The 14,583-nt window shown below is 53.8% G+C and overlaps 3 protein-coding genes across 3 annotated transcripts; all 3 read right to left on the reverse strand.

Annotated features, from left to right (window-relative positions):
• Positions 1 to 1,322: 1,322 nt before the first annotated feature.
• On the reverse strand, positions 1,323 to 2,594 carry NCS57_00388700 (Clr5 domain-containing protein; the record flags this gene model as incomplete). Its single annotated transcript, XM_053053864.1, has 3 exons — positions 2,164 to 2,594; positions 1,679 to 2,095; positions 1,323 to 1,605 (listed from the first exon to the last, which is right to left on the reverse strand). Exons 1-3 carry the CDS (start codon positions 2,280 to 2,282, stop codon positions 1,323 to 1,325), a joined length of 819 nt encoding a protein of 272 aa, XP_052916024.1. The 5' UTR covers positions 2,283 to 2,594.
• A 2,254-nt stretch (positions 2,595 to 4,848) lies between these two features.
• Positions 4,849 to 6,463, reverse strand: NCS57_00388800 (PH domain-containing protein; the record flags this gene model as incomplete). Its single annotated transcript, XM_053053865.1, has 3 exons — positions 4,849 to 6,060; positions 6,128 to 6,253; positions 6,368 to 6,463. The coding sequence occupies 3 exons, from the start codon at positions 6,461 to 6,463 to the stop codon at positions 4,849 to 4,851; spliced, it is 1,434 nt and encodes a 477-aa protein (XP_052916025.1).
• A 1,822-nt stretch (positions 6,464 to 8,285) lies between these two features.
• On the reverse strand, positions 8,286 to 10,279 carry NCS57_00388900 (Arrestin-C domain-containing protein; the record flags this gene model as incomplete). The annotated part of the gene is made up of 4 exons (XM_053053866.1): positions 8,286 to 9,104; positions 9,158 to 9,917; positions 9,999 to 10,142; positions 10,215 to 10,279. 4 exons carry the CDS (start codon positions 10,277 to 10,279, stop codon positions 8,286 to 8,288), a joined length of 1,788 nt encoding a protein of 595 aa, XP_052916026.1.
• Between the last annotated feature and the right edge of the window lie 4,304 nt (positions 10,280 to 14,583).

Genomic DNA, 14,583 nt, shown 5'->3' on the forward strand with positions numbered 1-14,583 from the left:
TCTCCTCGACCCGTCCCCCGACTTGTATGATGAAGCGGCACTGGGCTCCGAACATACCACATGAGCACGAAAAGCCACTTTGCGGCAGGCCTAGAAAACCTCGCCCACTGACTTGTCACGCTCGTCCATCGCTTGCTGGATAACATTGGACTTCTGAGGCTAACTTGCCTCGAGTGCTAGCATTTGGATACCTTCCTCTCCCATTGGATCCTCCTTCGGGGATGACAGACCCAGACTGTAAGTATTAGCTGCACACATTACCGCCTTGCCTATATGATGATACAGATGACGAGTCTTATCCGGGTTTCCGATGCAGACACCATCTTTCTTTACCATTCATGCATTACCTGATCCGCATTCCTCACACATGCTTTTGTTGAAGTCAATTGGTGACCTTGGCTAACAGAAGAATCAGGTACCTCTAACGTAAGTTGCAACCAGGCGCCAGCCGTCTTCCAGATCATCATCTCCCTGATGAATCCAAATGAAAACGACAAGCATATGTCCGAGCTTTACGCAACGACGACAAATCATTTATCGCCTGATTGAGATGCTTGATGTCAATATTGTTGCAGTCCTTTCAACGGCAGCTGCTGACATGTTGAAAGCGTCTTTGACTGTGAACACTCTTGGCTGTTTGTGGTGCAGATCATCAAGGTTAGTCACTTTTTCTTTTCTCCTCCGCCATCTCTCCTCCAAATGATGTTACAAATATCACGACGGTCAACGTAGCCATATTGCTTTGACGATAACGCCTGTGACAAGGCACCTTTACCCTGAAAATCCCTTCATTTACCCGCCTATTGTCTTAACAAGCTTGTTGCGACGTATCGCTAACATGTTTTTGAAAGGTTGATTCCCACTTGGCAGTCCATGACTAGTCCACTCTCCATCAGCCCTGTCAAGTGACAGATCTCTGATCATGGTCCGCCAAGGACTTCCTTTGCTGCCACGGTAACACGTGTCTATCTATGGTGTTGAATACATTGGTGTCAATACTGTGCGCCTTTGGCCTTTGAATGTAAAAGAGCGTGTCATTTGAATGGTAAGCGTAGCTGAAGAGAGCAAAGCTATATAATAATACAAACGTATCTGATCAATTTCGAGAACCGGAAGTGACTGCCCACAATGTTGCCCAAGCCCTGCCTTTCCTTGCCTGACTGTGACTCCTGAAATGAGCGTGACCCCATGATGGGGAGAGTTTGTGTCTTGGAACACCTCTCCACCCGTCTTCTAACCCCAAGGCCTTGCATCTGGTTTGTCCATGTCTTGACGGAGTGTGTAAGTGGAGCTCGAGTGATGCTCGACACGAGGGACACTCGTCACCCTGAGGCAACCCCTTGGAAGCTCACAGGGAGACTGACCGAAGGTGGATGCAAGGCACCATGGCGCCCATGCCCTCTCACCATAGACAGGTTCGGGGCACGCAGACCTGTTGCCATCTCGCCATGGCGAGGGAACTTTGGCACGCACTGGTACGCCGACCCACAGTACTCGTTGGAGGAGTGGTTGCTGCTGAGAAGCGTCGAAGGAGGCGGCGGCAGCGGCAGCGGTGGCCGGGGAACATGCCAGTGTGCAGAGTCGGCGTAGGTATAGTGAACGCTTCTACGAAAGGGGAAAGGACTCTTGTCAACTGGGAGGCTCTTGGGGATTTGGGGAGGATGAGGAGGGTACGCACGATTGCAGCACGCTCTGGGGAGGATTCAGCGCTGCGCTGGGGTACATGGGCATGTCTCTCCAGCCCGTTCCCCCTCCTCCACCGCTCTCGACCTTGATGCGAGGCTCAGGCAGAGTCGACGACGACTGCAGCGCGGGTAGCTGATGGGCGTCAAAGAACGACGGCGGCGCCGCGTACCGAGGGGTCTGCTGGAGGGCCGGAAGGGGGAGTTGCTCTGGGGAACGCTGGCTCGCGCAGCTCGAGGCTGGCGAGGATCCAGGATCAGACGTCTCTGAGGAGCTGCTGAGAGCTGGGGGAGAACGCAGCGGAGACGGGAGGATGGGCCTCTTGAGGGACTGGCGACGGCGTTGCTGGCGCTTCTTGCAGTTGTACTTGCCAATATCCCAAATGTCAAAGTGCTGCCGATAGGAACGGATGCTACATGTCGAGTGTCTTGTCAGTAGTTTTCTCTGATGGTAGGTTTATACAAGAGTATGGAAACTTACGATGCCTCAAAGTTGTACTCGGTCTTCATAATGCCCCGTACATCCTCGAGCGTCCTCCCCTCCTGGATGTACAGCTTGGTGATTGTCGCACGATGCTCATTCCAAGGCTTCGCCATCATCTTTTGCCTTGTCGACGAAGGACTTGAAAACAAAGACTTTGGTTTTGGGTTTGAGGAAGGGGAGGAGAAAAGAGTGTGTTGTTGTGTCAAGGGGAGTTTCTCGAGTTGACTCTGTCTTCTATCCTGGGACGATGACAGTCGAGGAGATGGCAGCAAAGTTGGTGAGCATTGAAGTGCGGCGATTGGTCTTTCTTTTCCCTTTTTCTCTTTCTGTTTTTTTTCTCTTCCTCCTTTTCCCTGTTTTCCCTTTTTCTTAACCCTTTTGGTTGATGTTGTAAATGGGTAGCGTTGTGTGGTAGTGCTGTTGTTCCTCACCACTTTCAAAAAAACCAGGGGAAGAGAAAGAAAAGGAGAGAGAAAGAAAGAGACTAAAACGAACAAGGATTGGGGGGTGTAGCTCGCTATTGGGAGAAAGCTGATCTGTGTTTCCAAAATAAAAAAAGAACTCAGAGCCTTATCCAGTACTTAAGAGAGTTTCCGCGCGTACTCAGAGCCTCGTTTTTGTAAGGAGGGTGGCTTTCTTTAAGGCGGCTGCAGCAGCAGCGAGGCAGACATACAGAACAAGGAGGGTGACGGGATGCATACCTTGTCTGTTTTCTACCATCTTCTCTCTCATCTTTTGACCATGTGCTTCCCCCTTCTTTTGCATGTAGGACTTTTTAAGATGCTTGATATAAGGCGGACGGACTTGTGCACACACACACGCACGTTCACAGTCTGGACTTGCGAGAGGAACACAGCAAAATAAGAGTCAATCAGATTTCCTGCATCGAGATTTCTCACTTCCCCACCACCTTCTCTCTCCCTATTTGTCACTGAAACTGCCTTTCCCGCGTCCCGGAGCCTGGGAGAGAGGGGGGGGGAGATAGCCAAGCCTGTCGGTGGTGGCAGTTCAGCCTCATCCTGCCGCCCAACGCAGCATCCACATAACCGTCATCGTTTCAATACCCGGTATTCCCATAGAGTAGAGGAGTAAAAAGTGAGGTTCACATGGGAGGGAAGAGGTGACAAGATATAGATGTGCAAAAGAGCTAGTGAGAAAAACTGCATCGATATAAGAACGACAACAATCGATGCCACGTCGAAAAAAAAAAAAAAAAAATGAAAGAAACAACTCACCGACCATCGTCAGAGCCTCGTTTTGACTGCAAAGAAGAAAAACCCCTGTCTCAGAGGAAAGCCGCCCAGCCAAGCTGTGCTGCCGCTGAGTTGGCTTGCCGCAAGGCGACCAGGGCGCGTGGACGTTTTCTTTTCAGGCTCTGACTTGCTCGCCCTGTTTTTTCTTTTCTTTTTTTTCTTTCTTTTTTTGGGCTTGTCGTTAAGAGAGCTGAGATGGACCATTGAACGCGCGGTACGGCGTCTATTGTCGTCGTCCTGTCTTTGTCTCAGCCGCTGGCGAACCACTCTCTGAGTCAATAGCCGAAGATGACTTCCATCACAAACCACATGGTGATTCATCTCAGGTACGGAGTACACGCACGTACACTCATACATGAAAAGGGGGTGGGCAAAGAAAGCCTCACTTCTTGTTGTCTCCCCCCCTCATCTGTGATGGATGTGATGCTTGCTGCCTTCTCTCTTCAGCGGCGGTTCGCCCAGAGCCTGATTCTCACTCACAACCGTGGGCGCCCATCTTGTCTCCCCCGCAGCAGTAGCAGCAGAAGCAAAATCAGGCTGGGTGACACGCATCCCATCCCATCACACCCCCACCCCCTGGACGAACCCATCTTCAAACCCTGAGATCGTCGCCCCGTTAATAGCTTCCCGTCTTTGGGTCAGCTTCTCCCAGCTCCCGTCTCCCCGGCCGTCACTTGGCGCAGCCACACCTATGCGTGATTTGACAACGCTCCCCTACCCCCCAGTCCTATCCGAAACGCACCCGTCACTTGAATCTCGGTATGCGGATCAGCTCCTTCACCATGTTTCCTTGGCGGGAGCTAGAGCTTGACCGGGGAGCTCGGGGTGGCTTAGGCTCTAGCTTACCATGAATGACAGGCTTACTCCCGAGACAAGAGAAAAGTAGCATGGGCGTCGGGTAATAGACACGTGAAGACTCACCTTAGTATAGACAGATGAAGAGATATGATTTGCACAAAACTGACATGGCGTCGACAGGGCCGCAGTAAACGTTTCATTGGTAGGTAGGCTCAAAACCTCAGGTATAGGCCAACGAAAACCTCATCAGACAACTCAACCAAACAGCAACCCGCCACATCACCAATCACCATTCGTTTCGCTCAAGTCGACCATTAGGAGCATGGTTCCAGCCATTATAAATCATCCTCAAGGCAACCGTCACTTGAGGTTCTCGAACTTCTCTTTTCCATCAACACCCTCGACACCCTGACAAAATCATCGCAATTCTCCCCGGCATCAAGTCCAGCCGTGTCCTGTCGCTAGCCCTGCTTTAAGGGCTATCGTCAAATCGCAGCGCAAGCTTCTGTTTGCCTATGTATGCATGGCTCTGGGTATAGATATCGCCGTTCGCACGCGGATGTGAGCAGCTGCGCGCACGCGCGGCATGCCATGGCATGGTTGTCACCCTTCGTCCGCCTCACTTCATTCATTAAGCTGCCTCTGCCTTCTTCTCACTCGTCGCGGCAGGGGCCTCGCCGCCTACGACGCCCGCTTCCTGTGCCTTGTGCTCGCCCGCCGGGCTGATGGGAGACTGCAGCTTGTTGTCAAGCGGGTTGTCGTTGGCACCCTGAGGGTTGGGCGACGTGGGCGCGGAGGCAACTGGGCTGGAACCGACACTGAGAGGCGCTGTCGACTTGCCAACATCCGAGAGAATCTGGAACCACTTCTGGGCATCGGCCGCCGTGTGTGCCTTGAATTGTAGCTCGGTGGAGCCTGTCAGCTTGCTGCTCATTGTCTTGGACTTGTCCTTGCCCTTGACGCTGAACTTCTCGCCCTGAACCGTGCCGATGACTGCGTCAGGGAGATAGACGGACAGTTCGGGCTTGGGGTCCACACGGTTGTTGTCAGAGTCCTTAAACTCGTGCAGGAACTTGGCTGGCGTGACAACGTAGTAGCCAGTCGAGTAACCCCACGACAGCTTGTTGCGCGACTTGCGCTCCAGTGAACCCTCGATCAGGGCACGAGTTGCCGTGTGGTCCATGTTGGGGAACTGGATAGCCTCGACAGACCGGGCGGGCTCGTTAGGGTTGACGAGACGGTCAGCGCTGCGGTCCTTGAAAGCATTCCACTCAAACTCGGGGCCAACTCGCTGGATCGAGCCCAACATGTCGTTGTGAAGGGCATGCGTCTTCTCAGCCTGACCACCTGCAAGCTGCACGAATGCCTCGAATGCTTGCTGGATCACCTCGATAACATGGGACTCAAAGGTCGAGAAGTTGTTCTGGACGGCGAGAAGGTCGTTGCGGTGATTGTTCTCGGTGATGACCTGAGTATTCAAGCGGTGCAGAACACCCCGGTAGATGACATAGGGGTCGTCATTGCTGTGGAGGTGACCACCAGCCGAGTCGAAAGCAGCGGCCTGCTGTCCGAGCAGCTCAATATGCTTCTGTGTTGTGTTACGGGCCTTCTCAACCTCCTTGGCGCCCTTTTCGGCACCGTGGGCCAGCTCCTTGGCCTTGTGCTTAATCTCCTTGTGCAGTCGCTCGAGAACGGGGAGGACAGAGCCCTTGATGCTTTTTTCGGTCTCGATGTTGGTGTTGATCATGGATTGGGTGTTGGAGCGCATGTTCTCGAAGAAGCCGGCAATTCCGCCCAGGCTTTGGTCAAAGTGGTGGCCCTCCTTAAGGGGATTCGAGATGGTCTGTTGGATAGCAAGGTCAGTAACTCAGTTGCTGGCGGGGGTCTTTATCGGGGAGGAATGGGAATACCTTCAGCGCCTTCTCGTACTCTTTGGCGTGGTGACCGTGAATCTTTTCCATGGCCTTCATATACTCCTCGAGGTAACCAACAGCATGCTTCCACGCCTGGAGTCGCTCTGCGAGCAGTCCCGCCGTCTACCCAGCAAAATATCAGCCCAGATTCTTTCCCACACGACCCTAACTCTTTCCATGGTCACTGCAAGCTTGCGCAAGTCATGCTATGCGCGTCTTTGGTAGGGGGTCACCTACGGTTGAAGGGTCGACCTCGGGAATAGCATCGTCACTAAAGGCGCTCAATCCGGTGGTGGCCCTTGAGGGCAGGTTCGAGGTCGTCGGTGAAGCCATGATGGGCGAGTGTCGCTCGTTGTGTCGTTGTCGTTAGGAAAATGACAATGTCGCAAAGTAGGAAACGTGTCGTTGAAATTGGACTTGTCTGTCAGGGAGCTTGGCAGACAGGGAACCTCAGGTAGGGAGAGGGGCCCAGGGTTTAAAGCAGATGAGAAGCGAAGAGGGGTATCACGGACGGTCAAGGGTTCAAGCTTCTTTTTTCCTTAGGTTGTGGGGGCAAGTGGTGGGGTTTAAATCAATGCAAACGTAGCTGTAAGTGAGGGGAGGCAGCCAAGCCAAGAGCAGGATCAGGGACAAGAATGAAGGCGGTTAATCTTGACGTCGTTGATGAGGATCGCCAGGAGGAGCTCGAGCTCGAGGGGTGAGTGGGTTGGGTTTTAGTGGCAGGTGCAGGTGGGGATGACGTTGTACCAGGTTGACAAGAGGGAAGGTGCAGGACGGCACGAGCTGAACCGGCAAGTCGGTGAGGATGGGAATGGCTCGACTTTACGTTTCTCTCTTTCTTTTTGGTAGTACAGTAACTGTAACCATGCCAGTTCTTTAATTGATTAGGTACACAATACATCTACAGCGACACAAATATGCCGTCCCCTAGATCCTATCCATGTCGATGCAATCCCCCAAAACTGTTCTTGCACTCACGCTTGTCCTCGCTTCATCGCAACACAAGCTGAACTTCACTCAGCTCCTCAACTTCCAGGTTCAGCTGTTCATGGATGGCGAATGATCTGAGGCCTGCATCACCTCCACTCTCTCGCTCCATCCCCTCCACCAGCACAAAGAACTTCCATTGGAAATGAACGGAGCGAAAAGAGCATCGAAGCGCAAAATCAGGAAATATATCAATCCTCTCCTCTTCAGTGACAGTCTGCTCCGTCATCGTTCGCCAGAGATATTCGACCTGGTCAACACCAAGCAATCATCACCAGACCCTCCTGTCTCAATGTCGTGACGTCAACCCCTCCTTCTCTCCAACACCTGTGGCACGTCACGCTAGACCCTACAGTGCTGCACCGTACCGCCAAGGTTGTGGACGTGCTAATTTAGCATCGAGACATGTGCGAGGCCAGAATCTTGGCTCGACATTCGGGAGAGTCATGACGCGAGAAGTAACGAAAAGGCCTCTCTTATCATTCGCGACCTGCCTGCAATCGTTTTGTTAATAACTCCAATCTCCCGCGGCGACAAGTCAAGACAAGCTTCACATAGCCCCTTGATTGCTGCCAACACACCACCACCATCATCAAACAAGCTTTTCTGCCAGATCATGACCGTGCTCCGTCCAAATGAACCATTGCCACCACCTCGTCATACCCGTTATGTCATTGTCGAAACTTGTCGGGGCGACATGCTGGCTATTCCCGTTCCAAACTTTGGTGTGTTCCAAGTTCCGTTCCATCTACGATTACTGTTCTAGTTCATTAACATGTAACGTTCAGACGTTGCATTCGGACGTTGTGCTCAGTAGATATCCATCTCTTCATCATTTTTGCTATCAGTTCGCTTCAGGGGTATTAATCATACATGCAACGCCGCATCTTCATCCGCTCTGCTCTGCCCTGCTCTCCTCCAGGCATTGTTCTGGTTCCAATTCTGATAGTGATCATCGTAGTCCATCCTGTACCAAAGAAGTCGCTTCAACAAGATAAACCCAGTCTATAGTGCCCAAATGACTTGTGGCCTTCCCAAGAAATAAATACCCAAGTATCCAAACCAAATAAACGCCGCCCGGACCTGATGTCGCTTTGGTCGTTTCCCATGCGCGCATTTCAATCCTAGTTTGTCGTAACCAAAGAAAAACAAAAGAGAAGTCGTCCGTTTAGAAGACTTGGTTGCGTCCCTGCGCATTGTGCATCCTTCTGTAGGTAGCAGCATCGTCTGTGTAGGACCGGCCAATGAAGCTGGCTGGGCGCGAGACGTGCTGAATGTGGTGATCTTCACCAACCTGATCCTCCGAGATAGTACCCAAGGGATCGGCTGGGTGATCAGTCGCTGGTGGTGTTCGTGGAGCGCTCAGCGCTGTCTGGTAATCCGGGAGAACGACATCACCAGTTCCAGAGCGCGAGCGTGCCGGTGTTTTCACGGCAGTCTGGTAGCTCGGCACCTTGTTCAATTCGGTCAAGTCGGATACGTCCAGATCGACATGTTCTGATGAATTGCGTGACGAGTCATCGCCAGCGCTGTTGCTCCTAGTGAGAGCGGCGGAGGCAGGCTCCGATCGCGGAGCCGCCGCGTGAGGAGCCGACGTCGGGGACATGAATCCCGCTGATCCAATCGAAGTGTAGGATGAGTTTCGCTGCGAAGGGTCAAGTGACACATCTGCTAGTCGGGATGATAGTGCAGCAGGTGCCACAGGTCGGCTATGTGTGAGGGCGGCTGCGAGGTTTTCGGCCGAACCAGAGCGAGATTGCGCATAGAAGGGACTGTTGACGCCGGACTGGAACCCAGGGGTCTGGAAACCGTTGATGTCAACGTCCTCGTACAGCTGGTCGAGGACGTGCTCGCCGTATCCCGGAGGTGCGATGGTGGTGAGTTCTTGCTCGGTGGTCTGAGAGGGTGACTGATCGACGAGGTTGCCCTCTTCGTCAAGAGGCATATTCGGGGAAATGAAGATGGAAACGGGGAGGGTAGCTCGGAGCTGTAATTAATGAGTTAGCAAGCAAAAGAATGAACAGTCCGAGAAAAAATTACCTCGGAAATGTGACCATCGGGGTTGCAGAGCGCAACAGTCAGCTTGATCTTGTGTCGGACCTTGATACCATGGTGGTTCAGATCTTGGATACACTGGCGAAGCCTCTTAGGCAGACTGAGCTTCTTGGTCAGAGCCCAACCCTCCTGGCCAGTATCCTCAATCATATCCTGCCAGTGCTCCTCCCTCGTCACCTCGAACTTCCAAGTCGACACCTCACGTTCTGTTCGGTGCTCCTTGACACTGTAACCTGAAGATCCCTGAACGCAGCATTCACGAACTTCAATCAGTCTTGCTGTGATGTCACCAAGTTCAAGTGCCTTGAGTAGTGGTGTAAATCGCATCTCCATCGTTACCACTCCGCCAAAGACAACAGCCTTTTGAGGAATGACAATCGAGTAGTCGACCTTGTTAGGCCAGATGTTCTCAACGCTCATAGCGTGGAGAAACTCCAGAGCGCCGGGCTCTAGAGTTCGGATAATTCGAAGGTGCTTGTTCGCGTGTAGGTCGTAAGCGAGTTTTCCTCGTCCAACGGTCGCTCGGAGTCTATAAGTGATCGAGGCCTCGGGGATACCCTCAACGCTCTCAGCCATGTTGCCAGGGAGCATGTAATCGAAGGGCCATTCGTAGTTTCCGGCGGGGAGCGTCATGCTCTTACCGTGGGTGCCCACAAAGGGCGCCCAGCGGTGCTCGAGAATCGTCGTCGTCTTATCTACTTTTTGACCCGAAACGCCAGGGGCACTTCCTCTCGGGTCAGCCCAACTGTTCATCCATCACCATGGTCAGTCGCCGTCCCAGACGGGACCTGGCTGATAAAATTTGGAGAGTTTGGGGGAGACTTACGAATGGCGCAGGGTACCAACTAGTCGCAGGCGCACATCTTCCATCTTTAGCGGCGCCTGAAGGCAGAGCACAAGAGTGCCCTTGAGAAGTTGACCGGACGACTCATGTTCGCTTCCTCGAAAGACGATGAAGTCGCTGTCTAATCTGGAGGGCAAGCGCAGTCAGCACGAGGAACCGCGAGCTGCCTGTGGTTTTCGCAGTCAATGGCAAACTTACCGAATGTCGAAGAGACTGTATGAGTTGCGCCCGGTCACTGAGGAGAAGGGCTTAAAGGACGGCATGATAAGCGTCGGTTATGGTTGTGTTGTGTCGCTACAGGAGCGCAATGGGGGTGAATAGGACAGAACTTGACCAAGACACGACCAAGAGGGCGGACCAGAGGAAAGAAAAAGAAGCTATGGAGGATGTCGGAGGCTTTTATTTGGGGTCACGGCTAAGACGGGCAGCGAGCGACAACGGACATCCCGCGAGTGACGAGCTACAGAACGAGAACCACGAGCCCACGCACGAGTCGATGGCGGGATGTGGTGGGTACAGCCTCTTTGCAGATGGTGGGGCTGTGAGATCAGGAAATCCAAAGTCCACGAGGGCCAGGCCAAACAAGGGTCGCAGGCCCGTCAAGCTCCGCGCGATGGGAGGCGAGAGATGATACAGCAGATCAAGCGGCGCGGCGCAGGTGGAGAGGGATGGATAGAAAGGATGGGACCGACAGGACAAAAATATAAAAGAGGGTCTTGCTTGATAAGACGCCCACCGTGTCGGATCACTGAGGATTCATATCCAGGCAAACCCGGCAAAATGTCGATAATTGTCGAGAAAAAGTTGACAAGACGATATCCAAGTGGGACGCCGTCGCGATTGGAGGCGGCAATGGCTTATAAAGAAGGGGGTGTGGAACTCTGATCAAGCCTTGCCTTGGTACATGAAATATGTTCCTGACAACTAACGACAAACGGGACATCTGATGGTCGCATCTGCCTTTCATCATGCCAACCGTACCACACCGGCAAGGTGGACGGACGTAGGAAGAAGGTGTCGACGCACATTCATCCCCCCTGTAGACGCCCACGCCCCCAAGCCTCTTTGGCGATAACAGGGCAGGCCTTGCCCTGCTGACGACCTACTCCGTACGCAAAATCCAGATCGCCATGGCGACATGGCACGGTTGTTGCAGCGGAGGCACAGTACTGTACGAACCCAAACGGCAATGAGTGCCTACCTAGGTGGCTGCATGTATCCGTACATCGTACGTGCCGGAGGCTTGCGACGGTATAAACGGGCGGCCGGGTACAAGGACAGAGTCGGAGAACGGCGACTCGGAGAAGATGGGGAATACGACTCAACACGACCTCGACGAGACACTCGCCTACGTATCCCCGTTGTCGTTTGAACAACGAGGCCCTCTTCGGGAGTGACTGTGCCACGCTGAGAGTGCCTCGTCCGCTGTGCCTCTAGAACCACCGCTAGAACCATTGCGTTAGTGAACAGTGAGAACGAGCACGCAAGCCAGAAACCAGCCGCTGATCAGAGGCAGAACAGCAAGACGGCAAGGGTGGTGGGGCGGCGACGCCGGGCCACGGCTTGTGGCTGGCAGGGCAGGGTGGACCTTGAGTTTGCTGCACGAGTCGGCATGAGTCGTGTTATCGAAGCCCGATGGAAGCTTTGCCCTGGACGTCCCAGAACATTTCGAATTGCCCCGAGCGTCAGTTTGTACGGCGGTGGGACGCCGAGAAGCGGAGATGATAGGGCAGGGCAGAGGAATAGCCCCTAGGGAGTGCAAGAGACGAACCCGAAGCGGGACCTGGGCCTTGGGGGAGGGTGAGGGTAACCGATAAAGCGGGAACCAAGATGAGGAAGGGGAAAAAGATCGGGACGGGAGGGGGAAATTCCGGGTGATAAAGTTACCTAGGAAGGAGGTCGGTCTACGTACCTGCATTCCCAACCGCCTCACCTGCCCGGGCTGGCTGTCTGACGTTAGAGCGTTTACACTCCGCCTCAACTGTTGCGTATTCGACAGTACAGGTACTATTCTGACGAATTACGCAGACAGAAAGCCATCCGTCTTCCCTGTCGTGAGACGCAGCGTAAAGGGGCCACGGCTTCCTCATCGCCTTGTAGCTCTACATCTCACCAGTCACGGCTGGACACAGCTTCCAAAACCCCCCACGCCGACCCCCAATGATGCTTCAACTCAGACAACAAAGCTGACAGCGCCTCCCACGCAAGCTCGCAAGCACGCACTCACACGCATCTTCTAAACGGGACAGGCGATACGCTGGCGACTCCTGGATCTCAGCGCCCGCAGCCGACGACGAGGGGAAAGGCGAAGCGCCTCATCAGCCTCCTAGCGAGCTGGGTCCGTCCGTTTCGCGAACTGGGCGGGTCAGGTCTGGAATGGGCATCGTGAGCGGCTTTTGAGCTTGCCGCTATCTCGTTGGGCACTCACCGATGCTCAACACCCACCATTCTTGATAGCGAATAGTCGGCTCACGGTGGACGGTTTTGAGCTAGGGCCTGATGCCATGGCATGAGCCTCGATGCCCTTTCTCAATGGCCTCTCTGCTGCTGCGGCTCCGCCCTGGCTGGTTTTATCGCACAACTGCGTTTCGAGCTACGAAGCAGGTCCCTGGCGCACGGTCACAGCATGCTTCTTTTCGGCCCATCATTCGAGTCGGCCATAGATTGACTTGCTGCTTATCTGGGAATGGGGCTCTCAGCCAGCCAACGCTTTCCTTTTGATGGAGGATCCATCTACAAGCTCTCGATGACAGCCGCTGATGTCGATGCGCACCAATACACTCAACAAGCAACGAGCACATGCAACGGAAGAATACCAGTACCTGACCTGATTCTTCCTTTCTCGTCGGGTCAGCCGGGCGAGATGTACTGAACCGAAAAACATGGGATGAAAGACAAAAGAGGAATATTGATATTAAGGATTGTTGGCACGGGACCACGACTGCAGCACCACCATCACACCTGTCCAGCCAGAAATCCATGACACCCTTCAGCCGAACGGTAACCGTGCCCTATCAGCGAGCTCTCAGGACGGCGAGATCGAGTCTAGGTCAGCAGGCCTAGACTCCAGACCATCTAGCACCCTAGTCTTGGTTCCCTTGGGATTCACCACTGCCAAGCAACATGGGGGAATTGCGACAATGGTAAACCTCGTTCGTCCAGCAGGGCTAGAGGTTCCTGGGCTTCAGTCATCAGTCGAGACTGCAAAGGCAGACAGAGTAACATTTAACCGGCCAAATGAGAGTCACCCAGTCCAGGAGACAGGGGCCCTTGGCATAAATTTTTCGCTTCTTTCTGCTTCGGATCCAGAGACCGGCAATATGCACGCCTGGCATTGCGTGCAGAAGGCCTTCTCACACACCCCGGGCGGCCCAAATGGCCTGGCCTGTCCTGGTCTGGCTTCGTCATGGCATCCGTGCCGTATCTTGGGTTTGCATCATCTCCCGCGGCTCTGACTCTTTCCCCATCAAACAAGCGCCCGCCGACCGGCGCTGGTGTCGTCTCGCGGCGACAAAGGACCGAGATGGCGGGCGGCAAGATCTAACCCGAGGAGCTCCATGTCCATTCTCGCTGTTTGAAGCCCGAACCGACCAGGTTCACAGGAACTTGATGCTACGTACCTACATACATACCCACTCCAGCTTGGAGCGTGTTATTCCCGTGTGACGAGCGCACCTCAGTCACTGGTGGCGTCGCCACTTGGACTCTTCCCGTCCGCCAATTCTCAGCCTCAGGGTTCCCAAGCCACCAAGTCTTGGTGGTGCAGTACTTGGGCGACACAGCAGCAGACTGCCGCCGCATGCGTTGCGATTCCCGGAAGTCTCTCGGTGCTGTGTCGGCATTTGGCTCCGAGTTAGAACGCCTCGCGTGTTCAGTTTCTGTTCTTCGCCTCGGCTGTAACTTTGGCTGGGAAATTGAAGGCTGAAGAGCAATTGTCTCTGCTGTGCAATTTCTTCGGGATAATTGTCTAGTTTGATGGAGCCTCTGAGTGGTTTTTGTCCCGAAAACTGGGCCTTTTTCGTCGGTGAGTGAAAAAAAAGACCCATCCTCTTCAGCCCTGTGGAATTCGCAATCCGTTCTAATCATGACTGTGCCCGATGGGACTGGCCCTTGGACGAGGTGATATCGCGGCGAACCCAAAGTGGACGGACTGTGGACACGTCCTCGGTGAAGAAGTTCCGTAGTCTGAGGCTCGGGCTCCTGATGGCGGGCCAATGAACAACCTAATCGAAACAACAGCTCCGACCTCTCCCTTCTCTTGGCTTTTCTAGCCTGTTGCTCAACATCTAGAGATTCACTTACATCCATCTGGTCGGCCCTTCACCCCACCTCTCAACCCTGACCAGAAAGCCAAGGGTTTGAGATCTCGTGGAAGTGCCCTTACGCGCAGCAGGCCCAATCCATGATGATCACCAAGTCATCATGCACACCAACTCGCAAGCAAAGCTTGTCTCTCGTCTCGCTTCTCTTTTTATTGCTGATCAGTCGCTGACTCCTTGCCTCACTCTGCTGTTGCCGTTGCAGCAGCTATCGACACGTCCTCCCTCTCCCGGCGGTGTCCACGACT

The sequence above is a fragment of the Fusarium keratoplasticum genome, chromosome 3, assembly GCF_025433545.1.
Source record: "Fusarium keratoplasticum isolate Fu6.1 chromosome 3, whole genome shotgun sequence".
Classification (NCBI taxonomy): Eukaryota; Fungi; Ascomycota; class Sordariomycetes; order Hypocreales; family Nectriaceae; genus Fusarium; species Fusarium keratoplasticum.